The sequence below is a fragment of the Meles meles genome, chromosome 7 (assembly GCF_922984935.1).
Source record: "Meles meles chromosome 7, mMelMel3.1 paternal haplotype, whole genome shotgun sequence".
NCBI classification, from domain to species: domain Eukaryota; kingdom Metazoa; phylum Chordata; class Mammalia; order Carnivora; family Mustelidae; genus Meles; species Meles meles.
The window spans coordinates 108834835-108862110 of record NC_060072.1 but is presented as its reverse complement, the minus strand read 5'-3'; the positions used below and the strand labels follow the sequence as shown (position 1 = coordinate 108862110).

General features: G+C 51.8%; 2 protein-coding genes and 1 long non-coding RNA gene across 8 annotated transcripts; 2 read left to right on the top strand and 1 right to left on the bottom strand.

Moving 5' to 3' along the window:
• Positions 1 to 697: 697 nt before the first annotated feature.
• FKBP4 (FKBP prolyl isomerase 4) lies at positions 698 to 9239 on the top strand. The gene is made up of 10 exons (XM_046011247.1): positions 698 to 987; positions 3015 to 3159; positions 3609 to 3751; positions 4566 to 4686; positions 4953 to 5109; positions 5762 to 5852; positions 5948 to 6031; positions 6226 to 6411; positions 6924 to 7163; positions 8430 to 9239. Exons 1-10 carry the CDS (start codon positions 883 to 885, stop codon positions 8535 to 8537), a joined length of 1380 nt encoding a protein of 459 aa, XP_045867203.1. The 5' UTR covers positions 698 to 882; the 3' UTR covers positions 8538 to 9239.
• LOC123946122 lies at positions 8815 to 15283 on the bottom strand. Its single transcript, XR_006819597.1, has 2 exons — positions 15147 to 15283; positions 8815 to 11884 (listed from the first exon to the last, which is right to left on the bottom strand). It is a non-coding gene; the product is annotated as an uncharacterized LOC123946122 (long non-coding RNA).
• Positions 14696 to 27032, top strand: ITFG2 (integrin alpha FG-GAP repeat containing 2). 6 transcript variants are annotated; one of them, XM_046011246.1, is made up of 13 exons: positions 14696 to 15396; positions 19901 to 19996; positions 20530 to 20571; positions 20761 to 20932; positions 21710 to 21849; positions 22303 to 22451; positions 22838 to 22941; positions 23115 to 23168; positions 23282 to 23373; positions 23848 to 23904; positions 24064 to 24181; positions 25842 to 25953; positions 26045 to 27032. In XM_046011246.1, exons 1-12 carry the CDS (start codon positions 15301 to 15303, stop codon positions 25913 to 25915), a joined length of 1194 nt encoding a protein of 397 aa, XP_045867202.1. In that variant the 5' UTR covers positions 14696 to 15300; the 3' UTR covers positions 25916 to 25953; positions 26045 to 27032. The 6 variants fall into 6 exon arrangements, with proteins under 6 accessions (XP_045867202.1, XP_045867196.1, XP_045867197.1 ...); XM_046011240.1 differs by having other exon boundaries at positions 14713 to 15396; positions 25780 to 25953; XM_046011241.1 differs by having other exon boundaries at positions 14716 to 15396; positions 22838 to 22935; positions 25780 to 25953.
• The last annotated feature ends 244 nt before the right edge of the window (positions 27033 to 27276 follow it).

Sequence of the window (27276 nt, the reverse complement as noted above, 5' to 3'; positions counted from 1 at the left end):
TCTGGGGAAATCAAGGTTGTTTCCCCCGATTCTGTGCATTGGGGTTACCGCTTTTCACTAATTTTCTCTCCACCTGACTCCCCTTCCCTTCTCTCTCCCCAATCCGTTAAGTATATACACACGCCAAGTACAGACGGGGAGGCCATGCGGTCTGCGCTTACGACCGGCTTTTATAAAAATGCGCGTCTCGGGTGCGGGGAGACGGACGCGCGGCCACTCACATCCGGCTAAGCAAACCACGCTGCAGGCTGCAATGTATAGGGCGGATCTGGGGCGGCTGGCCGTCTCGGTATTGGAGTGATGTGGGGGGATGGAGAAGGATCTGGAAGAATCCGGTTAGACCGGGAAACGGGCGGGGGAGGGCCCGAGAAGGGCCCCGGGTGGGGGGGGGGGGGCGGTGAGCTGGGGAAATCCCGAGAGTCCGAGGGTCCCAGGAGTGGGGGAAGGGAGGCCAGGCAGCCAGAAGGAGAAAGGAATCCCCCCAAAACAAAACAAACCAAAACACACACACGTTCACAGAAGCACCCTTAGCACTAAAGCCCGAACTGGCTTAGCGGCCGCCGTCTCTAGAAAGTTCTCCGCCCCCTCCCCCTCCGTCCCTCGCTCCCGCTCCAGCTCCTCCCAGCCCCTCCCTCCGCGGCGGGGTGGGACCAATCGCTCCCCGCGGCCGCTCATTACCCACCTCCTCCCGCTCCCGCGCCCCATCGGCCGCGGGCTGCGAGCGCGCCGGGCGCCAGAGGTGCTCGAGCCTTCGACCGGTTCACAGCTGGGCGGCTGCCCCAGTGCCCTCCCGCCCGCACACCCGTGCAGAGAGGCCCGGCAGAGAGGGCTTGGCTCGCGCCCAGTGCCTGGCTCCCGGAGTAAACGGCGCACCGAGCGGCGATGACCGCCGAGGAGATGAAGGCGGCCGAGAGCGGGGCGCAGTCGGCGCCGCTGCCCCTCGAGGGGGTGGACATCAGCCCCAAGCAAGACGAAGGCGTGCTGAAGGTAAGGCGCGGCGGCGCAGGCGCCCCTCGCAGCCGACCTCCAGCCGAGCTGGGGAGCCCCGGGCCGCCTCTGCAGCGTCCGGGTGGGTCGTTGAGCCGGGCGTGCGGCCGGCGGCCGGTTGCATCGCCCTCCTGGACCCGGCTGCGTCGTTCGGGGGTGGAAGGGCCGCCGCACTCTCGCAGAGGGCGGCCTGGGTGGAAGGGCCTCCCCGCGGGCATTCTCCGGCCCCCTGCGGCACCCGCGGTCCGGGGGAGGCCCGGGTCCCCCAGCCCCTGCGGCGCCCGGGCCCGGGACTGCGGCGCCAACTCCGGCGTGCGCGGTGCGGCGCGGAGGGAGGGGCGGGGCCGCGCCGCAGCACGCGAGCTGCAGCTAGGGGGCCCGGGCGGCGTGCACCTGGGCCGGAGCCGGCAGGGGCCCGCTCCCGCCCCGATGCCGCCCCTCCCTCACGTCACCTCTCCCAGACCCCGCGACCCGGGCCGGGCCGCCAGCGCCTTCCCCGCGGGCCGCAGCCGGGAAGTCCCTGGCGGCCCTCGCCGGCGGCGCGGCGAGCTCTCGGCTCCCCCGGGCGGTTAAACATTAGCTAGGACCTGAAGCGGGCCATCACAGTGATTTCCTGGCCCAGAGGCCTTTGTACTACTTGGCGCCCGGGCCGAGCCGCGAGAGAGGTTCTGGCGCCCTCCGTCCCCTTGTTGACCCCTTTCCTAAAGGCCGGGTGGACCCAGCTAGGTCACCCGCTCAGCCATGCTGGCCCCCCTTCCCCCGCCCCGGGAAACCAGGGAGCGGTGCATGCCGGGACCTGTAGTTCCCCTCCCACCTCGCCCTCCTCCTCATGAGTTGGGGCAAAGGGGTGTGGGGCCGGGAGGAGGTGTTTTGCTGGGAGCCTCGGAGAAGCGAAGGGGCAGGGCGTCTTGACCTGGGTTGGGACGACTGATGGTGCTTCAGAGCAGGTTCTGCAGAGTGCAGGATGGCGAAATCCTAGGCTGGATTTCATGCCTCTTCCTCATCCAGTGTTTCTTTTTACCCTGGCTTCCCCCTCCATTCTACACGTGTGTGTGTGTGAGGCCTGGGCAGAGCTAGAGACCTCCGGGAGCCCATATCTGGTCCAGAAACGCTCCTGGTTTTGCCCCAGATGTTAGCGTCTTAAGCTGTTCTTCAGGGGGCATGTGGCTTCTCCCAGTCTCCCGTGCCCTGGTGATTTCTACAAGGTTATTCCCAGAAGGGTCCTTTCTTCTTTTATTTTCCACTCCTTCCCTTTGGCCTTTCTACTCCCTGAGTCCTCTGTCCATTCTGTCATCAGGCTTTTCCTCAGAAGTTAACCACATACCTATCAGGTGACCCACAGAGTCTCGTGTCACCTTTTATAAAGTTCAGAAGAGAAGCAGAACTTGTTGAAGTTCCTGAGAAATGCTCCAGCCCTCAAATAAAAGACTGCAGTAGCCTACCAGTCAGAAATGTTCATGTCCCAAGCCAGAGTTTTAGAGCCTGAGTGAGCTCCCCTGTGCTCATCAGTAACCTGGTACTTTCTGAACCTCTTTTGGGCTGCTGTTACTCGTATTCTTAATTCTTCTCTTATCCACAAACCAGATCCAGATCTAATGACCATCAGCATTTAGGAAGAATGAGGAAACCTAACATAACTGCTTCCCCCTTGCTGCTGATAATAATCATCTTCAACTTTCTGCCAATTTAATTTTCCAGCCCTGACAGAGATTATTATTACTGGTTTACAAATAAGGTCTAGAGAGCTTGACTTGCACAAGAACATACGCAAAAACTTGAACTCGGGTCTTTTGTCTCTAGCTTTCAAACCAAGTCCTGTTGCACCTCAAGAAAGATGGAAGAGAGCAGTCAGTGGGGGTGTCTGTTGGCATCTAGCCAAACCTCACGTTGGAATCATTTGAGGCTTGGTCCCTTTGCTTCCAAGGAGGCAGAAGAGTCTCCCCATTTCCATCAAAGGTGTGCAGACAGCTTTGGGGCCTCTTTCTGCCCCCACACCTGGGTACACTCATCTTCTCTGCCTTCCTCAGGTCATCAAGCGAGAGGGCACAGGCACAGAGATGCCCATGATTGGGGACCGTGTCTTTGTCCACTACACTGGCTGGTTATTAGATGGCACCAAGTTTGACTCCAGTCTGGACCGCAAGGACAAATTCTCCTTTGACCTGGGCAAAGGTAGGTGCACGGTTAGTGGATTGGTAGCATCAGTCCTGAAGAGGGTGTAAGCTGTCACAAGCAGAAACCATACTCTCAGAAGCGTGAGGAGTGGTCTGTTAGAATCCGTGAATTACCTTTCCATTAGCTCTTTTTTTTCTTCCCCTCTTTGGAACCATACTGATCTCTATCTCACCTTCCCCAATCACCTCTGAACACCTCAGCTCCTCTTCGGGGGTGGATTATCTTGTTCCTAGAACTTCTTTGTTCCAGGGTTGAGTCTTTTCTAAAGAGGTCTGAGACCTGACAGTGCTTACTGCAAGCAGGTCCTCTCCCTCCCTGGTCTCGTTTCCAAAGAAGAGTGTATAGCTTTCCCATGGGCATGGTCTGAAGAAGGTCCCTGGAGCTGCTCTCTGAGCCCAGGGTCTGATCCCTGTCAAGCAGGACCGGTTTGCTTTCTGTACCTACAGGGGAGGTCATCAAGGCTTGGGATATTGCTGTAGCAACCATGAAGGTGGGAGAGGTGTGCCACATCACCTGCAAACCAGAGTATGCCTACGGTTCAGCAGGCAGCCCTCCAAAAATCCCCCCCAATGCCACGCTTGTGTTTGAGGTGAGTGTCCAGGCACCGAGAGCAAGGCAGAGAGCCAGGCTGATCTCAGCCCGGGGCCTGGCTGCCCTCCAGCACTTCCTGCCACTTAGAGACAATGTAGCCAAGGCACAGGGCCTGGCCTTAGGGGAGGAAGGGACCTGGAGAGGGCAGCTGGCTCTGCTGCTGCCAGAAAGCGGCTGCTGGCAGAGATTTCAGGGGTAAAGATGTGGCCACAGACCCCTCCCCAGACTTGAAGTGGGAATAAGGGTTGAGGCATGTTCTATTTCAACAGTTGTGCCCAGAGATGGGTTATAATTTTGACTGAAAGGAGTCAGAAGGTCAGAATCTGTATGGTTATAAATGACAGTATAGAGCATCAGTGCTTTAGAGATCGAAGGAGGGGGAAGATGCCCCCCATGGGTTGAGGGGGTGAGGAAGGCCTTCACTGAGAAGGGGGAGCTTGACACCTTTTGGGGTCAAAGTGTCTGAGCCCTCCTTTAGTGGATGCTTGGAGAATGTTGAAAGTTGTTGGGTCATTTCCACCGCCTACCAGATTAGCCTTGTGAGACGGCTGGGTTAGGCCTGACTGGAGCATATCCTTCCTGGGAGGAGCAGGTAGTAAAAAGATTGACCTCCCAGGGTCAGCAGAATCTGTGACCTGCCCGATGCTACCAAAGTTGAGACTAGAACTCCCAGAACTTACCAGAAATGCCACTTTGTCCACTTTTGGTTTGGCTGCCCTTGTGCTCAGGCCTGGTCTGGTGGTGACCAGGGACTCTTGGGCTGACGGGGTAAAGCTGAAAGGCATCGTGTCATCTTGTGTCTCATCCTACAGGTGGAGTTGTTCGAGTTTAGAGGAGAGGACCTGACAGAAGAAGAAGATGGGGGGATCATCCGGAGAATACGGACTCGGGGTGAAGGCTATGCCAGGCCCAACGAGGGCGCCATCGTGGAGGGTGAGACAGCAAAGTCTGTTCCGATTTCAATTCTGGTACTTAGTCCCTGGGTGGCTTTGGGCAGGTCACTTCCTTTTCTGACCTGAGTAGCTCATCTGAGAGCTGAGGGATTGGACCGTACCTTCCTAACATGCCTCTAGCTCTGACAATACAACAAGGGCACCTCAGGGGCATGCAGTGATGGGGTCATGGAGGGAGGCTGCAGTGGCCTCCTTCCTCAGCCCCCTGCCTACTCACATCCCTGGCATACTGCCTCCTCATGCCAGTTGCACTGGAAGGGTACTACAAAGACCAGATGTTTGACCGGCGGGAGCTCCGCTTTGAGGTTGGCGAGGGGGAGAGCCTGGACCTTCCTTGTGGGCTGGAGAAAGCCATTCAGCGCATGGAAAAAGGAGAACATTCCGTTGTGTACCTCAAGCCCAGGTAAGGAGTGACACTTTGTAGAGCGGGTGGGTGACCCAAGGTCAGAGGTCTACATGTCCATAGTGAGTGTGTAACTAGGCACTTGACTCTGTTCCTCTGTGTGCGCTCACCCACCCCCACAGCCTCAGTGGCGGTCCCTGTGAGTCTGGCACGCATGTGATCTCTTTGTGTTTGGAACGTGGTCACAACTGGCCACATCTGGAATCATAACCTAATCTTTTCAGTCCTGGCCACTCCAGGTCTCCTCCTCTACCAGGGTCAAAATTGTTGTCTCCTCTTGAACATACTCCGTATTCATGACATTGATTGAAACCCATCTGTTATGTGCCAGACGTGGGGCTGGAAATTCTGAGGTATTCAAAAGACATTATTCCCACCTTCTAGAGGCTCGTTTGGTGAGATTTAGTAATTAGTAAATTAGTCATCATTCCAGTGTTAGTATGAGTTAGAAGGATATGGAAGATTCTAAGCGACCAGCTAATTTTGTGAAGAGGCCAGGGAAGATTTTGCCAAATAGGAAACATTTGAACCAAGTCTCGGGGGATAGGGAGGTGCCTTGCAGGAAAAGGACAGGAAGCCTTTTCAGTGTGGAGCAGGTTAAGGTGGCCGCAGTGACCTAGTTTTGTGTTTGTTTGTTTTTTTGCCCCCACAGCTATGCTTTTGGCAACGTGGGGAAGGAAAAGTTCCAGATCCCGCCGAATGCCGAGCTGAAATACGAAGTACACCTCAAGAGTTTCGAGAAGGTGAGTTTGCTCAAAGTCCTCTCTGTCCTAAAGTCAGGTCCCGGGACATGGCTTGGGGTAGCTGATGACTTTGTTTCTCCCTTGGGGTACGGCAGGCCAAGGAGTCTTGGGAGATGAACTCCGAGGAGAAGCTGGAGCAGAGCACCATAGTGAAAGAGCGGGGCACCGTGTACTTCAAGGTGAGCCGGCATCCGGGTCCTGAGGACCCTCCCCGGGACGGCACGGGGAGCACCTACAGTCTTCACCCAGCATATGGGAGCTGGCTGGTCCTGCCAGAGGTGGGGTGTGGGGGAGGCAGTCCTCCCTCACGCCCACGTGTTCCTGATAGCTATCGAGGATGACAGCCCAGTGCCTGAGCCTCCCTCCCTTTTAGGAAGGCAAGTACAAACAAGCTTTACTGCAGTACAAGAAGATTGTCTCCTGGCTGGAATACGAGTCCAGTTTCTCTAACGAGGACGCCCAGAAGGCCCAGGCTCTTCGGCTGGCCTCCCACCTCAACCTGGCCATGTGTCACCTGAAACTACAGGCCTTCTCGGCGGCCATCGAGAGCTGTAACAAGGTGAGGCCCTTCTCAGGAGGGTTGGGGAGCAACATTCACAGGCTCGGCTTGGTGAGCTGCCGGCGAGTCTGGAACAGCCTGGGTGACTCAGGTAAGGATAGGGTAGCAAGCGGGAGCCTGGAGGTGAAGGGCCCCAGAGGCAGGGACTTCGAGAGGCGAGCACCTTGGCTTTAGTGGTAGGAGGCAGCTGATAAGGAAGTCAAGGAGCCACGCGGGGAAGAACAGCTACAGCAATTCTTTTGGTTCCTAGCCTGGACCTCCTGAGTACCTGCTTTATTCTGGAGAGGATGAAAATGTTGTATTGGGTCTTCTCCTTCATCGAAAGTCCAGGATGAACGGGTTCCTTCCTAGACCTTGGTCTTTTCCGTGTCATGCCCCAAGACCCCTTCCTGAGGTGGAGCCGGTGGTGTGTGTTCTGCCTGATCCTCTGAGAACTGCCTCTGGAACCCTGTCGCGGCCAGAGAGGCCGCAGGGGCTCAGGTCTCCCTGTTGCTTCCTCTCTGCGTCCTTAGGCCCTGGAACTGGACAGCAACAACGAGAAGGGCCTTTTCCGCCGCGGAGAGGCCCACCTGGCGGTGAATGACTTTGACTTGGCACGGGCTGACTTCCAGAAGGTCCTGCAGCTCTACCCCAGCAACAAAGCCGCCAAGGCCCAGCTGGCCATCTGCCAGCAGCGGATCCGCAAGCAGCTTGCGCGGGAGAAGAAGCTCTATGCCAACATGTTTGAGAGGCTGGCCGAGGAGGAGAGCAAGGTAAGGCTCTAGAGGGGGGCGGTAGGGACAGACTGGAGAAAAGGCGCTGCCTTGTCCCAGCGCCTGACGCAGCTGTTGTGGCTCTTCGCCTCCGGTTATGCATGCCACACCTGGACACCTGGTGCTGCCCTTGTCCCTGGAGCAGTGACATGTATGTCCTGTTTGCAGAAACCGCTATGGGGGGGGGGCACGGTTCCCTTGATCACAGCAAAAAACCCCCCTCAATAGCCCTACAGGTGAGGAGTTTGTTGTGCTGGGCGTGCCTCCCAAACTCTGTTCTATGTGCCTGTTTAAAACCCAAGTCTTAAAAAAAAAATGCAGGTTTTAAAAGCCTATGTTTAAATAGGTAATATAGTTATATTATTCTGTTGAAACCACACAAAAGAATGTGTAATAAGAAGCTTCTCTCCTATCACCCAGAAGTGGTTGGCTGTGTCCAGTGTTCAGATGATTCCAGTAAAAAATGCACATGCACAAGTAGACAGTCTTCTTCCTCTTCCCTAATAAAAGGCAACATGTCCTGCCAGTTTTGTACATTATACTTTCTTCATATCATTCCTGCAAGACTATCTTAACATCGACAGCTCTCACGTTCTTCACTGTGCTGCTGGGGTCCTATAGTAAAGCATGTGTCCTACTGTATCCCAGTCCCTGTTAGTCTCCAGTGTTCAGGACCAGCACTGTTGAATAGAAACAGAACGCAAACTGTACAGTGATTTTCAGTTTTCTGAGTAGCCGTGCTAAAAAACCAAGTGAACAAATGAGGTTAATTTTAATACCTAGTTGACCCAAGGTGTCTAAATACTGCAGCGTGTAATGTTTTCAGATCGTTTCTCATCTTTCAGACCTAAGTCGGTCTCCAGAAATCCACCGTATGACTTTGTACTTACAAAACATCCATTTGGTCTAATTGTTAAGTGCTCAGGAGCCACACATGGTCCTCGCTACCATGTTGGACGAGTGCAGTTCTAAGTAGAATCGCACTAAGGGATTGTGTTAAGTGTCTACTTGTGTGTATGTGTCTTTAGGACACACCTGGAGAGGGAGTTGGCCATGTTGGCGTTCCAGTGCGTATCTTTTCTTCAGGGGATGAGTGTGTGTGGTACGGAGTTGACGTGTCCACGTGGTACGTGCACACGGCTCGTCACCACCACGGCTCGGTGCCGGCAAGCAGGAGTGGGGACGTGGAGCGACAGTCGCCTTTCTCCTCAGAGGCCTGGGCCAGATGAGAACTGGAACTGAGCCCCTTCCTCTCCCTTCTCCCAGGCCAAGGCAGCAGAAGGCGCAGGAGACCATCCTGCTGACGCAGAGATGAAGGAGGAGCAGAAGAACGAAGTGGCGGGGAGCCAGCCTCAGGTGGAGACGGAAGCGTAGCCTCTGCCCAGCCTTCCTCCCGCGGCTGCCTGCCTCCCCTGCTCCCTCCCCTCCTCCACCCTGTTAGTTTTGTAAAAACTGAAGAATTTTGAGTGAATTAGACCTTTATTTTTCTACCTGGTTAGCTGGTGGCTTTGGGGGAAGGGGGAAAGGAATAGGCTGGGGGATCGTTTTAGGTGGTGTCACCCCCTCGTCCCTTCCCCCATCCTCCATTACATGTGAACGAATGTCCATCCACACGCACACTCATCAGAACGTTAATTTATTTTGCTGCTTCTGTTCGCTCTGTCCATTTTTCAAATGGTAGAAGGGAGTGAGTGGTAGGGATGCTACGTGGGCTCTGATGTGAAACCAGGGTGGAGAGGGAGACTTCCTGGGCAGCCATTTCCTCGTCCTTCCCTCCTGCTGGTCCGTTCCCAAACACGAGGCCTCCATGTGGGTGCTAGGGGCATGGGAAAAACCACTGCTGTGCCCGTTACTGCTCTCTGTTCCCATCCTCACCCTCGGTGGTATAGCTGAGCTGTCTTCTGGTGTCCTGATGACCACCTCCTGTCCCCCCCACCAGTATTTCCCTTTGGATCAGTTTCCCTTCTCAGCCAGGTCGTGTCCCCAAACCCCTCAGCCTCTTCTCTGCACGTTGCTGAAGGTCTGGGCTTACCTCAAGTTCTATGCTTGAGCAATAAAGTGGAACTCAAACCTGGGTATCGGGCAGCCCTTTCTGTTTGGCCTTGAGGGTGGGCATGGTGGCTTACACTCGCGGGGCAAAACTAAGGGAGTGGCCTCCCCTCCTCCCCAGCCCTGGCTGGAGTGTGGCAGCTGATGAAGCCTTCTGTGAGCATGGCCAGCACGCAGGGCCTCCCCCTGTGCCACACGGGCCTCAGCAGGGCAATGCCTTCAGCCTCCCACAGGTTCCCAGCACCCCTCCGCAGCCGGGCGGCTTTCCTAACACCGAGGAGCAGCAAACACAAACGTGAAATACTGGGACCGCTTGTGTGTCTTTGGGATAGGATAGATTGGTCGACCACCTAGTAGAGGCATGTAATCTAGCCAAAAGCACGAGCCTTCTTTGTTTCTTAAGGTAAAAATCCCCATTAGCAATCCTCCAATTAGACACCTTTCACATAGTTACAGAAGAACCACCTTTAGGCCAGGAAACTGGCACGCACTCAGGCCTGCTTTCCAGCTTGCCTCTAGGCCTTTACTAGGGAAAGGCTTGTACTTCTGTGTGTTGACCTTTGGCTCCTATAGCATTTCGGGGCCCTGGGAGAAGCCAAGGGGGCGCAAGTCTAGTGAGTGTTTTCTTTGGATGGTCATAGCCATAGGCTAGAGGCTCGCTCTGGGGCCTCAGCCCTCTTCCCTCCTGTGTGAGCTGTCTTTTCTGCCTGGTGGAAGAGGTAGTCTGCCAACCCACATCTCTACAGTTCCAGAAGACATTTCGCCATGCTTCTGCCGAGGAAGAGGAATTTGTGTCAAAGTTTGACCAAGTCCTACAGCATGGCTGGTGCATGAGCCAGAACTAAGATTTGGTTCAGTCTTCCATTGCCCACTCAGGCTCTTGAGCTTGCACAGTCCTGCACATCTGGGTCTGGCTCGTACTTCAAAGACCATCTTGCCCCTGCACCCAATGACAGCCGCTAACCTAGGACGTGAGCTTGGGATTCAACCAAGAGCCTTGTGTGAATTAACCTTAATACTTGCAACTGTCCTACAAAGGAGTTAACACCCCCACTTTGCAGATGAGGAGAACAAGGCTCAAGTTAAAGGGGGGTCTGCCTGGAATATAAGCAAGCTGGAACAAATCTAAACTTGTTGGGAGGCTCATGTGACCTTGGGCAAGCTGAGCCTATTTCCTTAGCTGCAAGAACAGGAGTGGACAAAACACACTTCTAAGGTTCCTTCCAGCTTCTGTGGGATTCCAGGAATTTAAAACACACTTCCATAGACTCCTGGAGCTGGATAAGCCTTGGTTGGTGTAACATTAAAGCCGTACTGTCAAGTTGTTTTATTTAAGGGGCAAGAAGTCTTTAGGATTAAAAACAGACGTGTCACGTACTTCCACTCTGCTCTGGACCATGCTCAAGTTCATAGCTTTGTCAGCTGAACATTTCCTCACCAACACTCAAAACCCTCCCGGATGGAGAGAATGTGCTTGGATAAGGGAAACGGGTAGCAATCAATATACTGCTAGCTGTTACTGCAGATTTGGACATTTTAAGATTGGGTTCATCTTGTCCTAGTGCTGATCCTCATGACAAGTTCTATTAAATTCGATCTCCCAAGTCTTTCCCATCTCCGTTCTAGCAGCGCCTCCCCAACATCACCAGGCGCCTCCAGCCAGGTCTCCTGTCCAACGGCTTAAAACCCATCGATGACTTCCCATCCCAGAACCCATACTGAGGTCCACAAGACCCTGTGGGGCCCAGCCCTGCCTGCCTTCCGCCAGCAGCGAAGCACTTGACCCCTCTCTATACCAGCCACAGTACCATCAAAGGGGCTGGGGGGGGGGGGGGGGCGGGGTGGGAGTGTGCATCTCCCTTCGTTTAAAAGAGTGGAATCTCTTCTGTCTGCTGTGTTTCTTCCCTTTGCAAATGTAGGGCATCTCAGAGCCTTATGACATATTGAAGTCGAAATGAAAAAGGGGTTAAGGGCAGTGCTGAATAAAGCCAAAGTCAAGAGATCCTACGTAAGAGAACTTGTCCTCTTTCTGGAAATCATTATTGCTGTTTTCTGGCTGTAGTTCCCCAGCTGCTTGCCAACCTCAGATAACTTGAACGCACTACCACTGTCCTCAATCATAAAATCTCAGGATCATAATAAACCCTCGTTTAGCATGTAATTAACAATACTAAGGATCCCAATTTGGGAGGCAAAGTAAGAATGAAAGAGTCACAAAGTGGTTCTGAGGAGGGACAATCAAGAAAAAACTCCTTAATGAATTTGCAGACTTCTCTGGCTAGACGAGGGCGCTGGTCCTATCCTGTGCCCCGCCCCCCAAGGCTGTAGGTTCCAACTGTCATTGGTGCTTCACACATAAAATTATTTGTATTTTTTTATTGAGGTGGAATTCACATAAAATTAACCATTTTAATATGGACAATGCAGCGGGATTTAGTCCCATTACGTCGTCGTACGAACACCACCTCTATCTAGTTCTGAACCATTTTCATCATCCTTTGTTTCCTCATGTTTGGAAGCCAGAGACAGTGAAGGACTAGTCTTTCCCTTCGGTTACGAGCCAGTAAACAGCCATCCCAGGGCGCCTGGCTGCCTCAGTCAGTACAGCATGTGACTCTTGATCTCCAGGTTGTGAGTTCAGCCCCAAGTTGGGTGTAGAGATGACTTAAAATCTTTTAAAACAAAAGAAAGCCAGATTAACAACCCGGACAGGCTCTAGGATCAAAGTTTCCCAGAGTGGGCGGTGCTTTGCAACATAGCCAGATGTGTGAGGAAGCCAGCGGGCCTCAAAAGGAGCGCTCGGAATAACAGCATTTCACTCAGAGCAGGGCTGCCCACAAGTGTCATTCTGCCTAATTTCTGGGTCAAGGAAGTCTGGAAACAGGTTTCCATACTTGGGGACTTTGTGGAATCTTTAGTATGCTAAGGTACACTGTAACTTAGAGAGGGAAGGGGAATGAGGAAGTCTCAAAACTGAACCCATTAGGAAGACCTAGGCCCTGCCCCGAAGATGGTGAATGGCTCTGGGCCCCAGGTGTAGAAAGAGTCTTAAAGGTCTTGTTTCTTGCCTAGCCATCCTAGGCAGACAGAACTTGGACACCTCTGTCTACTCTTGGAGGAAGAAACAGATAATCTCCCTGGAAATGCTTCCCACTTAACACCTCCCTCCCTTCCCATAGCAGGTTTCGAATGAAGCTGTCATTTGGCTGGTCCCTAAAGAATATGCCACCCAGGGGCGCCTGGGTGGCTCAGTGGGTTGAGCCTCTGCCTTTGGCTCGGTCATGATCTCAGGGTCCTGGGATGGAGCATGGGGCTCTCTGTTCGGCGGGGAGCCTGTTTTCCCCCACTCTCTCTGCCTGCCTACTTGTGATCTTTCTCTGTGAAATAAATAAAATCTTTAAAAAAAAGAATATGCCACCCACACAACTTTACCCATGTCATCTAACCAGGAAGATGGCCTGATGAGGCTGTTTTGGAGAGTAAGCCAACACCCATGTTCAAAGAGTGCTTGGCTTAAAAAAGACAAGCTCTAGAGATGGTGTCAGTGGAGACCCACTAACCATTCCATTAGGAAGGGCCAAGAACAAGAATTCCTTGTGGAGCCTGGGATCTGTCCACACGGCTCTGAGATGCCTAGTGTGTTCCACTTACTAAGAATGTAACATAACATATAATGCAGTTAAAGTTAATTGATGCAAGGTGGGGAGAATAGAAAGATTGGATTCCTGTCATATTTTTTGGACCTCCCTTTCTAAATTTATTGGGTTCTCTTGACAAAACCCAAAAGGCATGGTATCCAAATTGTCATATGACATAATTTCATCATGACAGGACCTACAGGACAAACATTAACAGGCAACCCCTGCCACAGAAGGGTCAAGTACAAGAAATGCAACCACTGAAGAAGATAAAACTAAGGCACTGAAATTCTGGGCCAGGGTATGAGTTCAGAGAACTGGGTCAAGTCAGGACACCTGGTGGCAGAAGCCAGGTGGTCCTCATCTATTTTGTCCTGGGTTATTTATGAATTTACTTATTTATTTATTTATTTATAATTTCATTCAAAATGCTGGAAAAAGAGAAAACAATAGAGAAATAACATTGAAAAGAAACAGAATTCAGTAACAATTTGACTTTACATTTAGAGGTAAACATTTTTAAAAAAATATTTTATTTATTTTTTTGACAGAGAGAGACATAGCGAGAGAAGAAACACAAGCAGGGGGAGTGGGAAAGGGAGATGCAGGTTTCCTTGCTGAGCAGGGAGCCTGATGCAGGGGTTCGATCCCAGGACCCTGAGACCATGACCTAAGCCAAAGGCAGATGCCTAATGACTAAGTCACACAGGTGTCTCTAGAGGTAAACATTTTTAAGTTGGCTTTTGTGTCTCCATCCCTTATTTGTGTCTCCATCTCTTAAAACCTATGCTGAAGCTCAAAGTGTGAGCTAGAATAGAGGACAAAGATGTGGTAAAGCAGGATAAGGTTGCATGCAATCCCTCCATGAGATCAGAGATAGAAAGCACCAGTATACCTGTATGACACAGCCTTTGAATGGGCCTGGCCAGGCCCACAGTATGCCACCAAAACCAGAAACTTGAGCGTATGTGCAGTCCCCAGTATTTGTCTGGACAGCTTCCTGTTTACCATTCTGTTTGCTGTTCCTTGTTCTCATCTTACCTGGCTGTCAGATCCATTGGGACCTCTCCAACAAAATGTGCCACCCCCACGCCACCCCCAAGCAAAAAGGTCCCGGCCCACAGTGCCTTCTCCCACTACGTTCAGACAGAGAAAGCAGGACCATCCCCTAGTCCAGCCTCCCCCGGGGAGAGGTGGATATCCTTATTTTCACAACATGGACTCCTGAAAAACGGTGCATAAACTGGCCTGGACCTGCAGACCTAAACTTTAAAATGTATTGAACACCTACAAAATTTTACAACTCTTGGACTTCTGATGCCCTGATTGATGAGGCACCCCAAAGAAAGACTGGACTTGATTCAGCACGAAAAGTTTTCCTAAGAGGCCAACCATGAATGATGGTGACGTCCCATTTATACTACAGAGTAAGGCCACGAGGCAAGGAAGCAGCGGCTTTGTCTTGAGGGGGAGGGCACGGGGCAGAGCAGATCCAAAATTTCAGCAACCCTGACCTCCAGTCTGAGGACTTTCCTAGGAACTGTGGCATAAATGGTAGAAAGGAGCTAGGGTTTGGGATCAAACGATCTTGGGTTTGTGCCCCAGCTCTACAACATTGTTTTGTTACTTAATCTTGCTGAACCTGTTTTTCTCATCCAAAAACCGTAATAATAATACAAGCACCCAGGGTTGTGCAGATTACATGAAACAACATATATGAAACGTGCTTCACTGCCAGTGGTTTTCAAACTACTGACCACAAAAGCCTACATACACCATTTAAAAATCCTTTTTCACATAAGTCAGTATATAAAATACACATATATAAATATACCCAATTGAAACAGATTTCACAGAAAGAATATTTACTACTCGAGAGTTACTTGGTATTTTCTATTCATTCTAATTTGTTCTTCTAAATACCGGTTCAATTCACTGTATTGTTTCCAGGTTTCCTAACCGGTAACTATTTAAAAAACAAAAACAAAAACAAAAACCAACACAAACAAATAATACTGTTGGAAAGCATACGGTTGTCCGTAATTACGATTACTATAATTCTCTGGTTTAGTCTGATGGCTGGGAATCTTCATTGCTAGGGCAATAAAAGAAGAGGTCAAGGTTATCGGGTCAAGCCCCTTCGAGCCCGTTGCCTGGGGAACAGATCGGCCCCCGTCAGGGTAGGTCTACCCCTGCCCTGTGGAGCTCTGGAGGACAGGAGTGGCCCAGGCCTCTGTCACTCACGTCCGTAGCTGGGTAAGCCCGCCCCCACGCCCAGAGGGCTCAGAAGACCCACCTCCTCTTTAAGATTAAGCGACGAAGGCCGCGATTGGAGGCTCGGGCGGTGATGTAACTTTCCGCTTTGGCCGGCCTTCCGCGCGGGTGGCTCTCGGGAGGGGCTCGGGGAACATTTAGCGAGGTTCCCCGGTCCCTCGGCTCTTAGAAGCGCGATGAGGTCGGTTAGCTACGTGCAGCGCGTCGCTCTGGAATTCAGTGGGAGCCTCTTCCCGCACGCGATCTGCCTCGGAGACGTCGATAACGACACGGTCAGTGCATGCGCACTGCGAGACGCGGCCCGGCTCTGCTGCTCCGCTCAGGGTGGGGCCAGGGAAGTGGAGGAGCCGCCCGCGGCGTGCGGCGTGCGCGTCGCGCCTGCGCGGTGGGGCTGGCGCGGTGGAGTGGGGGTTAGGGGAGAGTTTCGGGAGAGGTTTCCTGCTGGACGTCGGGCCCAAGTTGCTCGGGTTCCCTGGTCTGATGTTCTTCTAGGGGCATACTTAGCTGATGCTTTGCCTAAGTTAGTAACTTGTTCACAGTGGGAGCTTGGTAAGCTGGTGGCCATAGGTCTTGGTTCATTGCTTCTGTCGTGATGCCTTCTCCAGGGGCATCACCTTTCAAGTCATTTTACCTTCCGAAGCCTCAAAATCAGCTTGCGGCGCGTCTTTGCTGCTCTGACACGTGCCCCTTAGGCTGGATTACACTGGTGTACTTTTCTGCCTCTGCGGGCCTCCACCCCAGCCTGGCAGGGTTTCTGTAGCCTGCTCCGTAGAACACAAGGGCCTGGCAACTCGAAAGCGCTGCAACTTGGTTGAATTACAAAAACAGTTTACATCTACCGTTTCATCTCTCCCCAGTCGTTGTTTTCCTCGTTATTTAAATGAGTTAATACAGAAACGCAGCTAACCCTGAGTTGTTAGCGTTGTTAGTATTTGCTTCTGTTTTCCGCAAATACTTATTCAGCTGCCCATCGTGCGCCAAGGACTGTGCTACATTCTAGGAATTCCAAAATGAACTAGACAGTCCCAGCCCTCAGGTGGGGTGATGGTCACAAGAATAACAAAATGTAAGGAGGGGCAGTGATTGAAATATGTAGAGTTTTGGGGTGGAGCATCAAAGGGGCTGTTGCTGGTGCGAGACACTCTTTTTAACACTGTTTTCATTCATTATTTCATATGGTTTTTTATAATTTTATGTATTTATTTGATAGAGAAATATCACGAGTAGGCAGAGAGAGTAGGGGGGAAGCAGGCCTCTCGCCGAGCAGAGAGCCCGAAGCGGGACTCGATCCCAGGACCCCAAGACGACGACCTGAGCCGAAAGCAGAGACTCAACCCACTGAGCCACCCAGGCGCCCCCATTATTTCATATTTTTAATGCAAAGCACCTTATTGCCATCCTGTCCTACCCTCTGCCCCATCTCCCTATTCTGCCTCCTTACTTATTCTCACCTCCCTAACTGTTCTGTGCTCTCTTCTCTGGAAAAAAAGAAGGTCTAAAACACGCACCCCCCCCCCCGACTTTGTGCTGTAATAGAGAAGATATTTTATGAGGCCTCTTTTGGCTCTCTTCCCTGGAGGGAGGAAGGAGTATTCTCATAAATTTGTATTGTTTTCTGGGCTTTTACATTTCTTCATATGCCAAGCATTACAATTTTATGAGAAAATCAAGAGAGACATTTTCAAATAGTAAATTAACAGAGTGACTTTAGGTGTGCATTATTTTCTGTGTTATCTGATTGTCTTGTTTAAAAGGGAAAAATACATGCCTTTTTTTCATAGCTTCACAACATCTTTTTTTTTGGAAATTGAACTTTTCTAAGTGGATTACACTAATACACTTAGTTCTGCAATATTAGATATATTGTGCTACCTTTTTCTTTTTTTTTAATCTGAGTTGTAAGCTTCATAAGGATAGGAAATTTTTTTTTTTAACATATGATGTATTGTTTGCCCCAGGGGTACAAGTCTGTGAATAATCAGGTTTACACATTTCACAGCACTCACCATAACACCTCCCCTCTCCAGTGTCCATCCCCCAGCCACCCTAGCATGGGAAATTTTTTGTTTTTTCACTGCTGTATTCCCAACACTTAGAAATAGTGCCTGGCACATAGTAGGCAATCATCAAATGTTTGTTGAATAAATGAAGGCAGTTATGGAAAGCAAATGTGATTATGTCTCTGGAAGCAGTTTGAAGGGCTTTGCCGGTTATTGATAAATATAACTGAAAGAAGGGCAAGTAGTTGAGATAGTTGCCTAGTGATTGTATGTGGTACATACAATGAGTGTGGATAGAAATTCTGTTACTGGTTCCCCAGGCTACCATTTGGAGATCTGGGGCAGGAAAACGACTTATTTCATCCTGATAAATCAATAGCCTAAAGTTCTTTGAAAACTAATTTGTTTCCTGGGAAGTTGTGGGGAGGGGAAGGCAGAAATAGAATGCACACCCTCTTGGACTGCCCACAAAACCCTGACTACTGGAAGCTGCAGCAGATCAAAGACCTTGCCGCCTCTCTCCTTGAGGTTTTCTGGCGATGGCATTCTACATCTGGGGCGCTTTAGTGTCAGTGAGTGACCTCCAGAGGCCAGAGCCAGGATCAGCCACAGAGCAGAGGAACTGCTGGGAAGCATTATAGCTCTGGGAAAACAGATGGGCCACTTTAGAAATGTCCCCTTCCAGGAGACCAGCCATTACCTCATTGTCATTGCCTGTCATTGCCTGGCTGGGTCCCATCTACTTGCTCACTGCACCTACAGCACCGTATTTTTATTTTATTTCTGTGTCCGTGCTCTTGTTAAATGGTGAGGTTCGGCAGGGAGTCTGCGGCATTTATCTTTGTACCCCTAACTCATTGTCTAGCTTTACCTGTGAACTCAAGGGCTGGCTGAGCATTCTCTTTCATCCTGATTTTTCTTTGTTTCTTAAAAAAAAATCTTTTTAAAAAATTTTATTTATTTTTAAAGATTTTATTTATTTATTTGAGAGAGAGAGTGAGTGAGCATGAGCTGGGGGCAGGGGGCAGGTGGCAGAGGGAGAAACAGACTCCCCACTGAGTAGTATGAGCTCAATCCCAGGATCTACCACCCCACCCACCCCTGGCCCCGAGGTTCATGACTGGAGCCAAAGCCAGATGCTGAACCAACTGAGCCACCCAGGCGCCTCCTCCAAAACCTTTTTTTTTTTTTTTTATTAGTCCATTAAGTAAACCTTTATTGAGGGCCTCTTATGGACTACAGCATTTGCTGCATGAATGTATTAAAAAGAATGGATTGTAGGGTCCCTGGCCTTGGAGGGGTTTAACTAGAGGCTGAAAACTGCCTGGTGTTAGTGCTCACACTATGCTAGTCACTGTTACAAAGGCCTTGTGCTGTTAGCTCGATTCTCACAACAACCATATGCAGTAGATACCCTTATGATCTTTGTTTTATAAATGAGAAACTTTAAGCATAGGCAGCGGGATTCAAATCCAGGTAGCCACACTGAGCCTCTGTGCCATGCAGCTGCTGTCCTGTGTGTCTGCACAAGTCCTCTGGGGCAGACATAATGGAAACATGTGGTGGAGAGAGTTTAATGTAAAAAACACTTGCTTTATGCTTCTGTGATCAAATATTCCCACCAGCAACTCCCGTAACTATTAAAAAAAAAAAAGATTCAAATCAAGTAAATCATTATTAATAAACCCCAGTTCATTTTCAACTTTTCCTTACTGTTGATCTGTCTATGTTGCTTTTAGAATGAAAGCTCTTGAGAGTCTCATATTCACTCTGTTTTGAGGATAGGAAAGAGGTGTTGGCTGGCCTCGCCCCCCTCAAGGGAAAATCAGGAAGCTATTTGTGGAAAAGGGCTTTGGTGCTACCTTGCTATCACTGATAGCCCCTGTAAAGGTAACCAGCCTTCGGGCAACCGCTGGGAAAATGGAGTACCCAGATACAAATAAAGAGGCTTGGTACAGGGCGCCCCCTCCTTAAGAGCTCGGCCACCACTTGAGGGCGCCAGAGGCCCAGAGCGTGGTGGCTGAGGCCCGCAAACCCCTCCTGCTGTCCCCTCCGGCACCTCCACCCCCTCCACGTGCACTCATACACACTGATCAGAAAGTCTTGCAAGAAGAAGGAGGACCCCCAGAGCTGACCTTGTCTTTTCATTTGGCGTGCGATTAAATACGTGGTCTCAAGTTCAATTTTCCAAGAGTTAAACATCTTGGGTTGTTTTCGAAACATGTCCCATTGACAATGGACAGTCAGGCACGCAGCCCCTGGGGCTGTTCCGTTGTCAGACTTCTGGAATGGAAGAGTCATAGATTTTTTTCTCTCTCTCTTTTTTTTTTTTAAGATTTTATTTATTTATTTGACACAGAGAGAGATCACAAGTAGGTAGAGAGGCAGAGAGAGAGAGAAGCAGGCTCCCTGCCGAGCAGGGAGCCCATTTTGGGGCTCGATCCCAGGATCCTGAGATCATGACCGAGCCGAAGACAGAGGCTTAACCCACTGAGCCACCCAGGCGTCCCAGGGTCATAGATTTCTATATTGCCCCATTCTGCTAACCTCCCCTGACACATACCCACCCCTACAGGGAATTAAAGAAACTCTGGGAAACTGTGCTGTTGTTGGTTGCAGGGACTTTTTCTTTCTTTTTTTTTTTTTTTTAACTAAAGTTAGTGAAGATGTAAATTGAGATCTTGTGACGTTCCTAGGAGGGGCCCCATAGAGAAAAGTTTGAGGTGGTTCCCTAAGATCCCATCCTAACTAACCTGTCTTCTCTCCCTGTTTGAAGTTAAATGAACTGGTGGTGGGGGACACCAGCGGGAAGCTGTTCGTGTATAAGAATGATGACAGCCGGCCGTGGCTCACCTGTTCCTGCCAGGGCATGGTCAGTGTTCAACTCCCTGGGGGTTGAGGGGCAGAGGGATCCTTCCTGTCAAGGCTAAGCTGCCTAGGAGCCCACCAGTGTGTCCCCAGTTCACCAGCTCCTCAGCCCAGCTGCTGTTTTGGGGTTCATTCGATTCAGGGAGGGGAGCCACCAGGCGGCGCGCTCCCAGCTTCTGGGCTGGTTTTTATTTTCTGTTGTGGAGTGGCTCCCTTAGTACTCCAAAGTTGCCGAGGTCACCTGAGCTTATAAAGTATAGTAGAAAATGGGGGGTAAGACTTTGAAGAAGTCTAGAAATAAACTGGCTATCCTGATGTGAAACTTCTGTTCAGCCCAGACCATCTTCACCACTTTAGGTCTTCCCATTGGTGTCTGGGTAGAACCAAACCCATCGCGCAAGAACTTCATTAGCGTGAGCTATCAGTGTAGGTCACATGGCACAAGTTTTCAGCGAACACTGGTAGCGAACCTCTCCTTGCTTCCTGGAGTTTAAGGAGTACTGGCCTCCCTCAGCGTGTCTCCCCTTTTCTTTGCAGCTGACTTGCGTTGGGGTCGGAGATGTGTGTAATAAAGGAAAGGTAAGAACCCTAGGGGACGTTGGGACTTCGGTAGAACTCCAAGGCTTTACCTAGATTGACCCCCATCTCCTGGTAGAAACCAGTTGAGAGTTAAAGGCTTCAGGCCTCCCACTTCTGTGCTTTAGTGACGAGGCTCGTGCCCCTACTTCCCTCCCCAGTCCATCCCTCCCATGCCTCTGCTTCTCCCAGAACCTGGTAGTGGCGGTGAGTGCCGAAGGATGGTTTCACCTGTGTGACCTGACGCCTGCCAAGGCCCTGGATGCTTCTGGGCACCATGAGAGCCTGACGGCAGAGGAGCAACATCCAGTGTTCAAACAGCATATCCCTGCCAACACCAAGGTCATGCTGATCAGCGACATCGGTGGGCATGGCCGTCTGTGCAAGCAGCCGGGGGAATAGGAGTCGATGGGTAGTAGAACCGATCTCAAGGGATTCGGGGAGGTAGTTAGCGTTCCCGTGTGCAATTATTACGCATTTTATGTTGCATTACTGGGCTCCCATTATAAACTAGGTGTTGTTCTAGGCAGTGGGATTGCAGCAGTGAATAAAACAGACAAAAGTCACTGCCTTCTTGGACCTTTACTGGGAAGGGACGCAAGAGAAACAGTGTAAAACATTGTAAGAAAATGAAGTCCTATATGAGAAGGTCGGATGTGCCATGGAGAAAAGAAACCGCATAAAAGGGGCTAGCAAATGTCAGGCCAGAGAAGTGGAGGTACCAATTCTAAATGGAGCTGGTGGGGAAGCCGTTGCTGGGAAGGTGACATTTGGCCAGACACTGAAGGTGGCAAGGGAGCGAGCCCTACAGATACAGGGTTTGATGTTCTGGCCGGAAGCTGCCTGGAAGGCAGCGGGAGGTACTGGTACTCGGGTTGCGTATCTGACAGAAGCAGCAGGAGGGAAGCCGTGATAGGACCCGCGGAGCGGTTGGGTGGGGGGTGAGTGTTCTACGCAAAAGGAAGGCAGGGGAGCAGGTGCAGACACAGTGCTTGCGGGGTCACGTCGGGTGTGAGGTTGTGGTGGGTGCAAGTGCCGATAGTGGTGGTGGTAGCGGAGGAACAGGGAGGACACGTGTGAAGGATGCAAGCTCGTGACTACACATTCCGCTCCAAACGCATCTGTCTTTCTGGATCTGCAGATGGAGACGGGTGTTGCGAGCTGGTAGTAGGTTACACAGACCGCGTGGTCCGGGCTTTCCGCTGGGAAGATCTGGGCGAGGGCACTGAGCATCCCATGGGACAGCTGGTGTCCCTCAAGAAATGGACGCTGGAGGGTCAGGTGAGAGGCTGAGTGTGGGGCTCGGGGGCCTCAGGGGGCAGGGAGGAAGCCCCCTTCCAGGAAAGGGAGCATAGTCATGGGTCCGGGTTTAGGGTGGGAGAAAGGGAATGTGTCCTTGTTGAGAAAAATCCGAAGAAGAGAGTTTCAAATCAGAGTGTGAGGGGCAAGTGACTTACCACTGGCAGAGAGGAGGGAGCACTGGGTAACGAGGGTGCAGGTGGTGTGATGTGCTCTGCGGCACGGCGTGGGCCTCATAGGACATGTGCACGTGGAGAGCAGGTGGGCTGTATGGAGAGAATGGCACCGAGCAGGAGCCCCGTGAACTTGCATTCTTCCTCCTGCTCCTGCCCTTGAAGCCCAGGGCACTGTTTCCAGGGCCCCTGCCTCACGCTCTCTGCAGGGTCCCACTTCCTTCTGCCCCAGCCCTCTGACAGCCCCTGTTCCCTGGTGCAGGTGGACAGTCTCTCGGTGACTCCTGGGCCCCTGGGTGTGCCAGAACTGATGGTATCTCAGCCGGGCTGCGCTTACGCCATTCTGCTGTGTACCTGGAACAAGGACACCGGGCCCCCCCCCACCTCAGAGGGAGCCCCGGAGGGCAGTAGGTAAGGGTGCAGGCCTGTGGATAGCGTGGGGTACATGGAATCCAGAGGGCCTCCTGGATTCCCATGGCAGCTGATGGGTCTGTAGTTGACAGAGCTGCTTCAGCCAGGTCCCAGCATGGCACCTCTTCCCCGCTACAGAAGATTATTTGGGGACCCAGGGAATCCTGGGCTTTCACCTTGTAGCACCTGGAGGAGATTCCAAGATTCTAACTTGGCAGCTCTGTCTCTCTCTTTTCTTCTACTTGCCACACGGGCCAGACAGGCTCAGCGATCGGTGTCCACGCTGGTTCACATCCTGGGAGCCCGTACAGAGATCAGGGCTAGAAGAGTACTGGAGAACTAGGCTCACTTGATCCCCACTTAGTATCCCCCTCCACCCCACACAGGGATACCCTGGCTGCCCGAGATGTCATGTTGCACCAGACTTCCGGCCGCATCCACAACAAGAATGTCTCCACCCACCTCGTTGGCAACATCAAACGAGGTGAAGGTGGGCTGGGGGTGCGAGAGGGAGCCGAGGGGAGGGGCCGGCATCAGTCCTGGGAGAGGGGAGCCGCAGGGCCCTCCCTTTCTGCCCGCCTTGTACCTCCCCTCACCCTGTACCCTCTGACCTTGCCCCACCCTTCACCTTTTCTTCTTCCTGTCCTTCTGTCGCACCCACAGGCCACACCGCTGAGAGGGCTGGCTCTGGCCTCTTTGCCCTCTGCACTCTGGATGGTGAGTTCCTGCTGGGGTCGGGGGCTGTGTGCACATGGGGTCCGCTCAAGGGTCCTTCATGCGCACCCCGGCCTGCCTGTCCTCCCCTCCCCCACCCTCCCACCCCCCCACAGGGACCCTGAAGCTGATGGAGGAAGCAGACAAGCTGCTGTGGTCAGTGCAGGTGGATCACCAGCTCTTCGCCCTGGAGAAACTGGATGTCACGGTGAGAGGAGCAGCCTTACCTCCTTGACACGGAGAGATGAGAATTAAGTGAGACATCCTCCCTTCACAATTCCCTCTCCCTCTCTTCAGACGGATTCTAACTGCGTCTCAAGTGCGTCTGTCTCCCCGTATCCCTTGGAGCTCAGCCACGGTGCTTGCACCAGTGGTTTGGCGGCAGAAATGGCTCTAACGAGAAATAAGTTACTAGGGTCCAGAAGTGAGATCTTCGCCCCCCACTCCTTCTATCATTTTTTTCTCGTCTGTCTACGAGCCCTTCTTTACTAAGGCTGTGGCCCCCGCAGCCTGCACACGGGGCCAGACTTGTGCACGTGTGATGGTTAGGCGAAGAGACCCAAGGCTTTAAAGCTGGGAGACCAGGCCGGGGTTTGAGCCCTGATTCTGTGCGGTCTCCCTTCCCTGCTACGTGACCGTGTGTGAGTGGCTTCACTTCCATCAGCTGGAGCTTCCTCCGTAGGAGACTGGGAATACTGTTGCCCCCGTGGGCTGTGTGACCACGGATGCGAGGAGCGAGGTCAGTAAGAAACTTAGGCTCGTTTTCTTTCTCATCTGGCCATTCAGCACACAGGGCCAGGTGCGCTGCTCCTTCATCTCTCATCCAGGCCCCATCACGAGGGCTCTTGGCACAGCAGCTGCCGGTCACCGCTGCAGCCTGGTCTCTGGCCTTTTTCAGGGCAACGGGCATGAGGAGGTGGTGGCCTGTGCCTGGGATGGACAGACGTATATCATTGACCACAACCGCACCGTCGTCCGCTTCCAGGTGGACGAGAACATCCGAGCCTTCTGTGCAGGTGGGACCCTGGCTCTTGGCCCCTCTCTCACCACGCTTCTCCACCCCTGTGTCCACTGTCTCCACCTCCCCTAACTTGAGTCTTCATAAACAGATGAATTCTTCAGCACTTGTGTTAGAGGGTGACAGTGGGTACTAGGTTGCCATCTGTACAGGTTTTTTGTTTTTTGGGTTTTTTTTTTTAAGCACAAGCAGAGGGAGGGGCAGAGGGAGAAGCAGGTGCCCCGCTGAGCAAGGAGCCCAATGCGGGACTCAATCCTACAACTCTGAGATCATGACCTGAGCCAAAGGCAGACGCTTAACCCACTGAGCCACCCAAGCACCGTTTACAGTTTTAAATAAGGAATAAAAGAGAGTGACAGCCCCATCTCTGATTATCTTCACGAATGCACTGAGTTTGGAGCATCTGGGTGACTCAGTCAGTTAAGTGTCTGCCTTATGCTCAGGTCATGATCCCAGGGACTCAATGATCCCAGGGTCCTGAGATTGAGTCCCGCGTTGGGCATCTTGTTCAGCAGGGAGTCTGTTTCTCTCTTGGCCTACCACTCCCTGACTCATTCTCTCTTTCTGTCTCTCTCTCTTTCTCTGTCAAATAAATAAAACCTTAAAAAAAAGAGAGACTAATTTAAAAAAGAATGGGCTGAGTTCTTATCTCTCTGTCAAATAAATAAAACCTTAAAAAAAAGAGAGACTAAAAAAGAATGGGCTGAGTTCTTATCTCTCTCTCTGTCAAATAAATAAAACCTTAAAAAAAGAGTAATTTAAAAAAGAATGGGCTGAGTTCTTATCACCTCTCCGTCTGTGATGTGTGAAGACACTGGAAAGTTCTTTCCCATCTGAGCGTGTCAGAACTCGGTGAGGAACATTCTAGAGCATTGGCGTTAGTTCCAAATCGGGGACTTGGAAAGCAGCACTGGCTCTTGCAGGGAACATGGGGATACCTTTGGTTGCTGAGGTGCTAAGAATTCCACAGTGTTCTGGGGTACATCCTCTAATGTCCTGAAAGGTTAAAATGCCTTTGAAGAAGGAACTGTGGCCATCAAAGAGAAGCCTGAGTTTCTGATTGTGTTTTGCTCATCTACCCCTTGGACTACCAAGACTCCCCTTCATTACTCCAGGGCCATCGCTCAGATGGGGACCTCAACAACTATCACTTTTAGGGTGCTATTCTGCCTCGTGTTTTTCCATGTCTGAAATAGGCCACATATTTTGTGTTTTTTGGGTTTTTTAAAAGATTTTATTTATTTATTTGACAGAGAGAGACACAGCAAGAGAGCGAGCACACAAGCAGGGGGAGCTGGAGGGGAGAAGCAGTTCCCACCGAGCAGGGAACCCGATGTGCGGCTCGATCCCAGGACTCTGGGATCATGACCTGAACCGAAGGCAGCCGCTTAACTACTGAGCCACTCAGGTGCCCCCATATTTTACCTATTTTTCTGAGTTCCCACTACGGACAGAATAGAAAGAGGGCCTTCGGTTCTCGGCCTGCCGTCTATGGGAGGGTGGGAATGGCTGACTCCAAGGTCTGTGTTATAGGCTCTGCCCTTCCCCACTGGGCCTGGAACCCCCTGACCTCTGTCCCACCCCCACAACTCTCAGGCCTCTATGCCTGCAAGGAGGGCCGCAACAGCCCCTGCCTCGTGTATGTCACGTTCAACCAGAAGATCTACGTCTACTGGGAGGTGCAGCTCGAGCGGATGGAATCGACCAATCTGCTGAAACTGCTGGAGGCTGAGCCAGAGTTCCAGAACCTCCTGCAGGAGCTGGGCGTGGGTGAGTCCCAGGAGGGCGCGCAGCTGGGGCAGCCCTGTGCCAGGCGCCCAGGAGATCCCCAACCTCTGACCCACCCCTTTCTGGTCCTCAGATCCTGACGACGCCCCAGCCGTCCGCGCCCTGCTTCACCAGACCCTCTACCATCCGGACCAACCACCCCAGTGTGCTCCCGCAAGCCTCCACGATCCCACCTAACCGGACTTGCCCTCTTAGCTGAAAAAGGAGCCTCCTGAACCCCCACCCCACCCCCCCAGGTATCCATGGCGCTGGCAGAATGGGGAGCAAACATCCCAGAGGGGCATGGAAGCACTAGGGGGGCTGTGAACTGTAGCCTTCTTGGTCTTCTCAGTGAAAGAAGAGATGAGTTGGCCTTCTGTTCGTTTCCTCGTGTACCTTACCCATCACATCGGCAGGATCGTAGGACCCTAATCTCATTCCACATATGAGGGACCGCCCCCTCCCCCTGGAGCTCCCCATTCTCCTTGTGTGGCAAACAAGCATGTTTGTGAGCCAGGAGCACAGACCTTTTGCATGGCCCCAACGCTTGTAACGAAAGCAGGCTTTCAGGCCAGGGGAGCAATGAGTTAAGGGCTCTCCCCCGTTCCAGGCTCCATCTCCCCTGGCACAGCTCCAAGTCACTGGCATTCATGGCGATTACAGGAATGGCCCAGTGTTTTGCTTTTGAAGACAGTCTTTCTGGAAATTTTACACTCTGGTCTTCACTGTTCCCACAACCCTGAGATGATTTTCTTCTGTTTATCAAAGAAGCCGGGTTAGCACTTCCTCATTTTGCCGTGTTCTTTAAGTATTGTGTGGTTTCATAGGCCTTGCTCCCTTTTCCCCTCAAAACGCCTTGTCTATGAGACAACGGACATTTGAAATCTGGTGCAAGTTTAGGAGCCAGACCACAACCAGAATTGTATCTTGGGCCAATTTTACCCCTTCTGCTCTCGATTCTGCGCGCTCCCAAGCCAGTGTTTTTTCACATTACAGGTTGCCGTCCTGTGGTGGGTTGTGGTCAGCATTTTCTGGCCGCACGAAATAGGATAGAATAAAGTAGTGTGAGAAATGTCAGAGTATATTGCTCGCAGTAGGAGAAGTATTGCTTTGTTACAACTGTGTGTGTGCTCTGAGTACAATGTAAAGTGCATTTCTGGCCATGACTTGTGCTTCGAGGAGTTTGAAAGCCCTTGCTCTCAATTATCTCGACCCCAGCCAGACGGATCGAGCTGGGAAAGGCCCACATTCACATCGCCTTTCTGCAAGGAAATCAGGACAGAGTTACCAGTGCAGACTGATCAGTATGGAGGAAGTCCAGAGAAG

Bases quoted from the DNA above. Each gene is read 5' to 3' on its own strand.
- ITFG2 (XM_046011240.1), top strand. From the start codon at position 15,301: ATGAGGTCGGTTAGCTACGTGCAGCGCGTCGCTCTGGAATTCAGTGGG. The intron at 22,452-22,837 runs GTAAGGGTGCAG...CACCCCACACAG, and splicing joins GGAGCCCCGGAGGGCAGTAG to GGATACCCTGGCTGCCCGAG. The intron at 24,182-25,779 runs GTGGGACCCTGG...CACAACTCTCAG, and splicing joins CATCCGAGCCTTCTGTGCAG to GCCTCTATGCCTGCAAGGAG.
- FKBP4 (XM_046011247.1), top strand. From the start codon at position 883: ATGACCGCCGAGGAGATGAAGGCGGCCGAGAGCGGGGCGCAGTCGGCG. The intron at 3,160-3,608 runs GTAGGTGCACGG...CTGTACCTACAG, and splicing joins CTCCTTTGACCTGGGCAAAG to GGGAGGTCATCAAGGCTTGG. The intron at 6,412-6,923 runs GTGAGGCCCTTC...CTGCGTCCTTAG, and splicing joins CCATCGAGAGCTGTAACAAG to GCCCTGGAACTGGACAGCAA.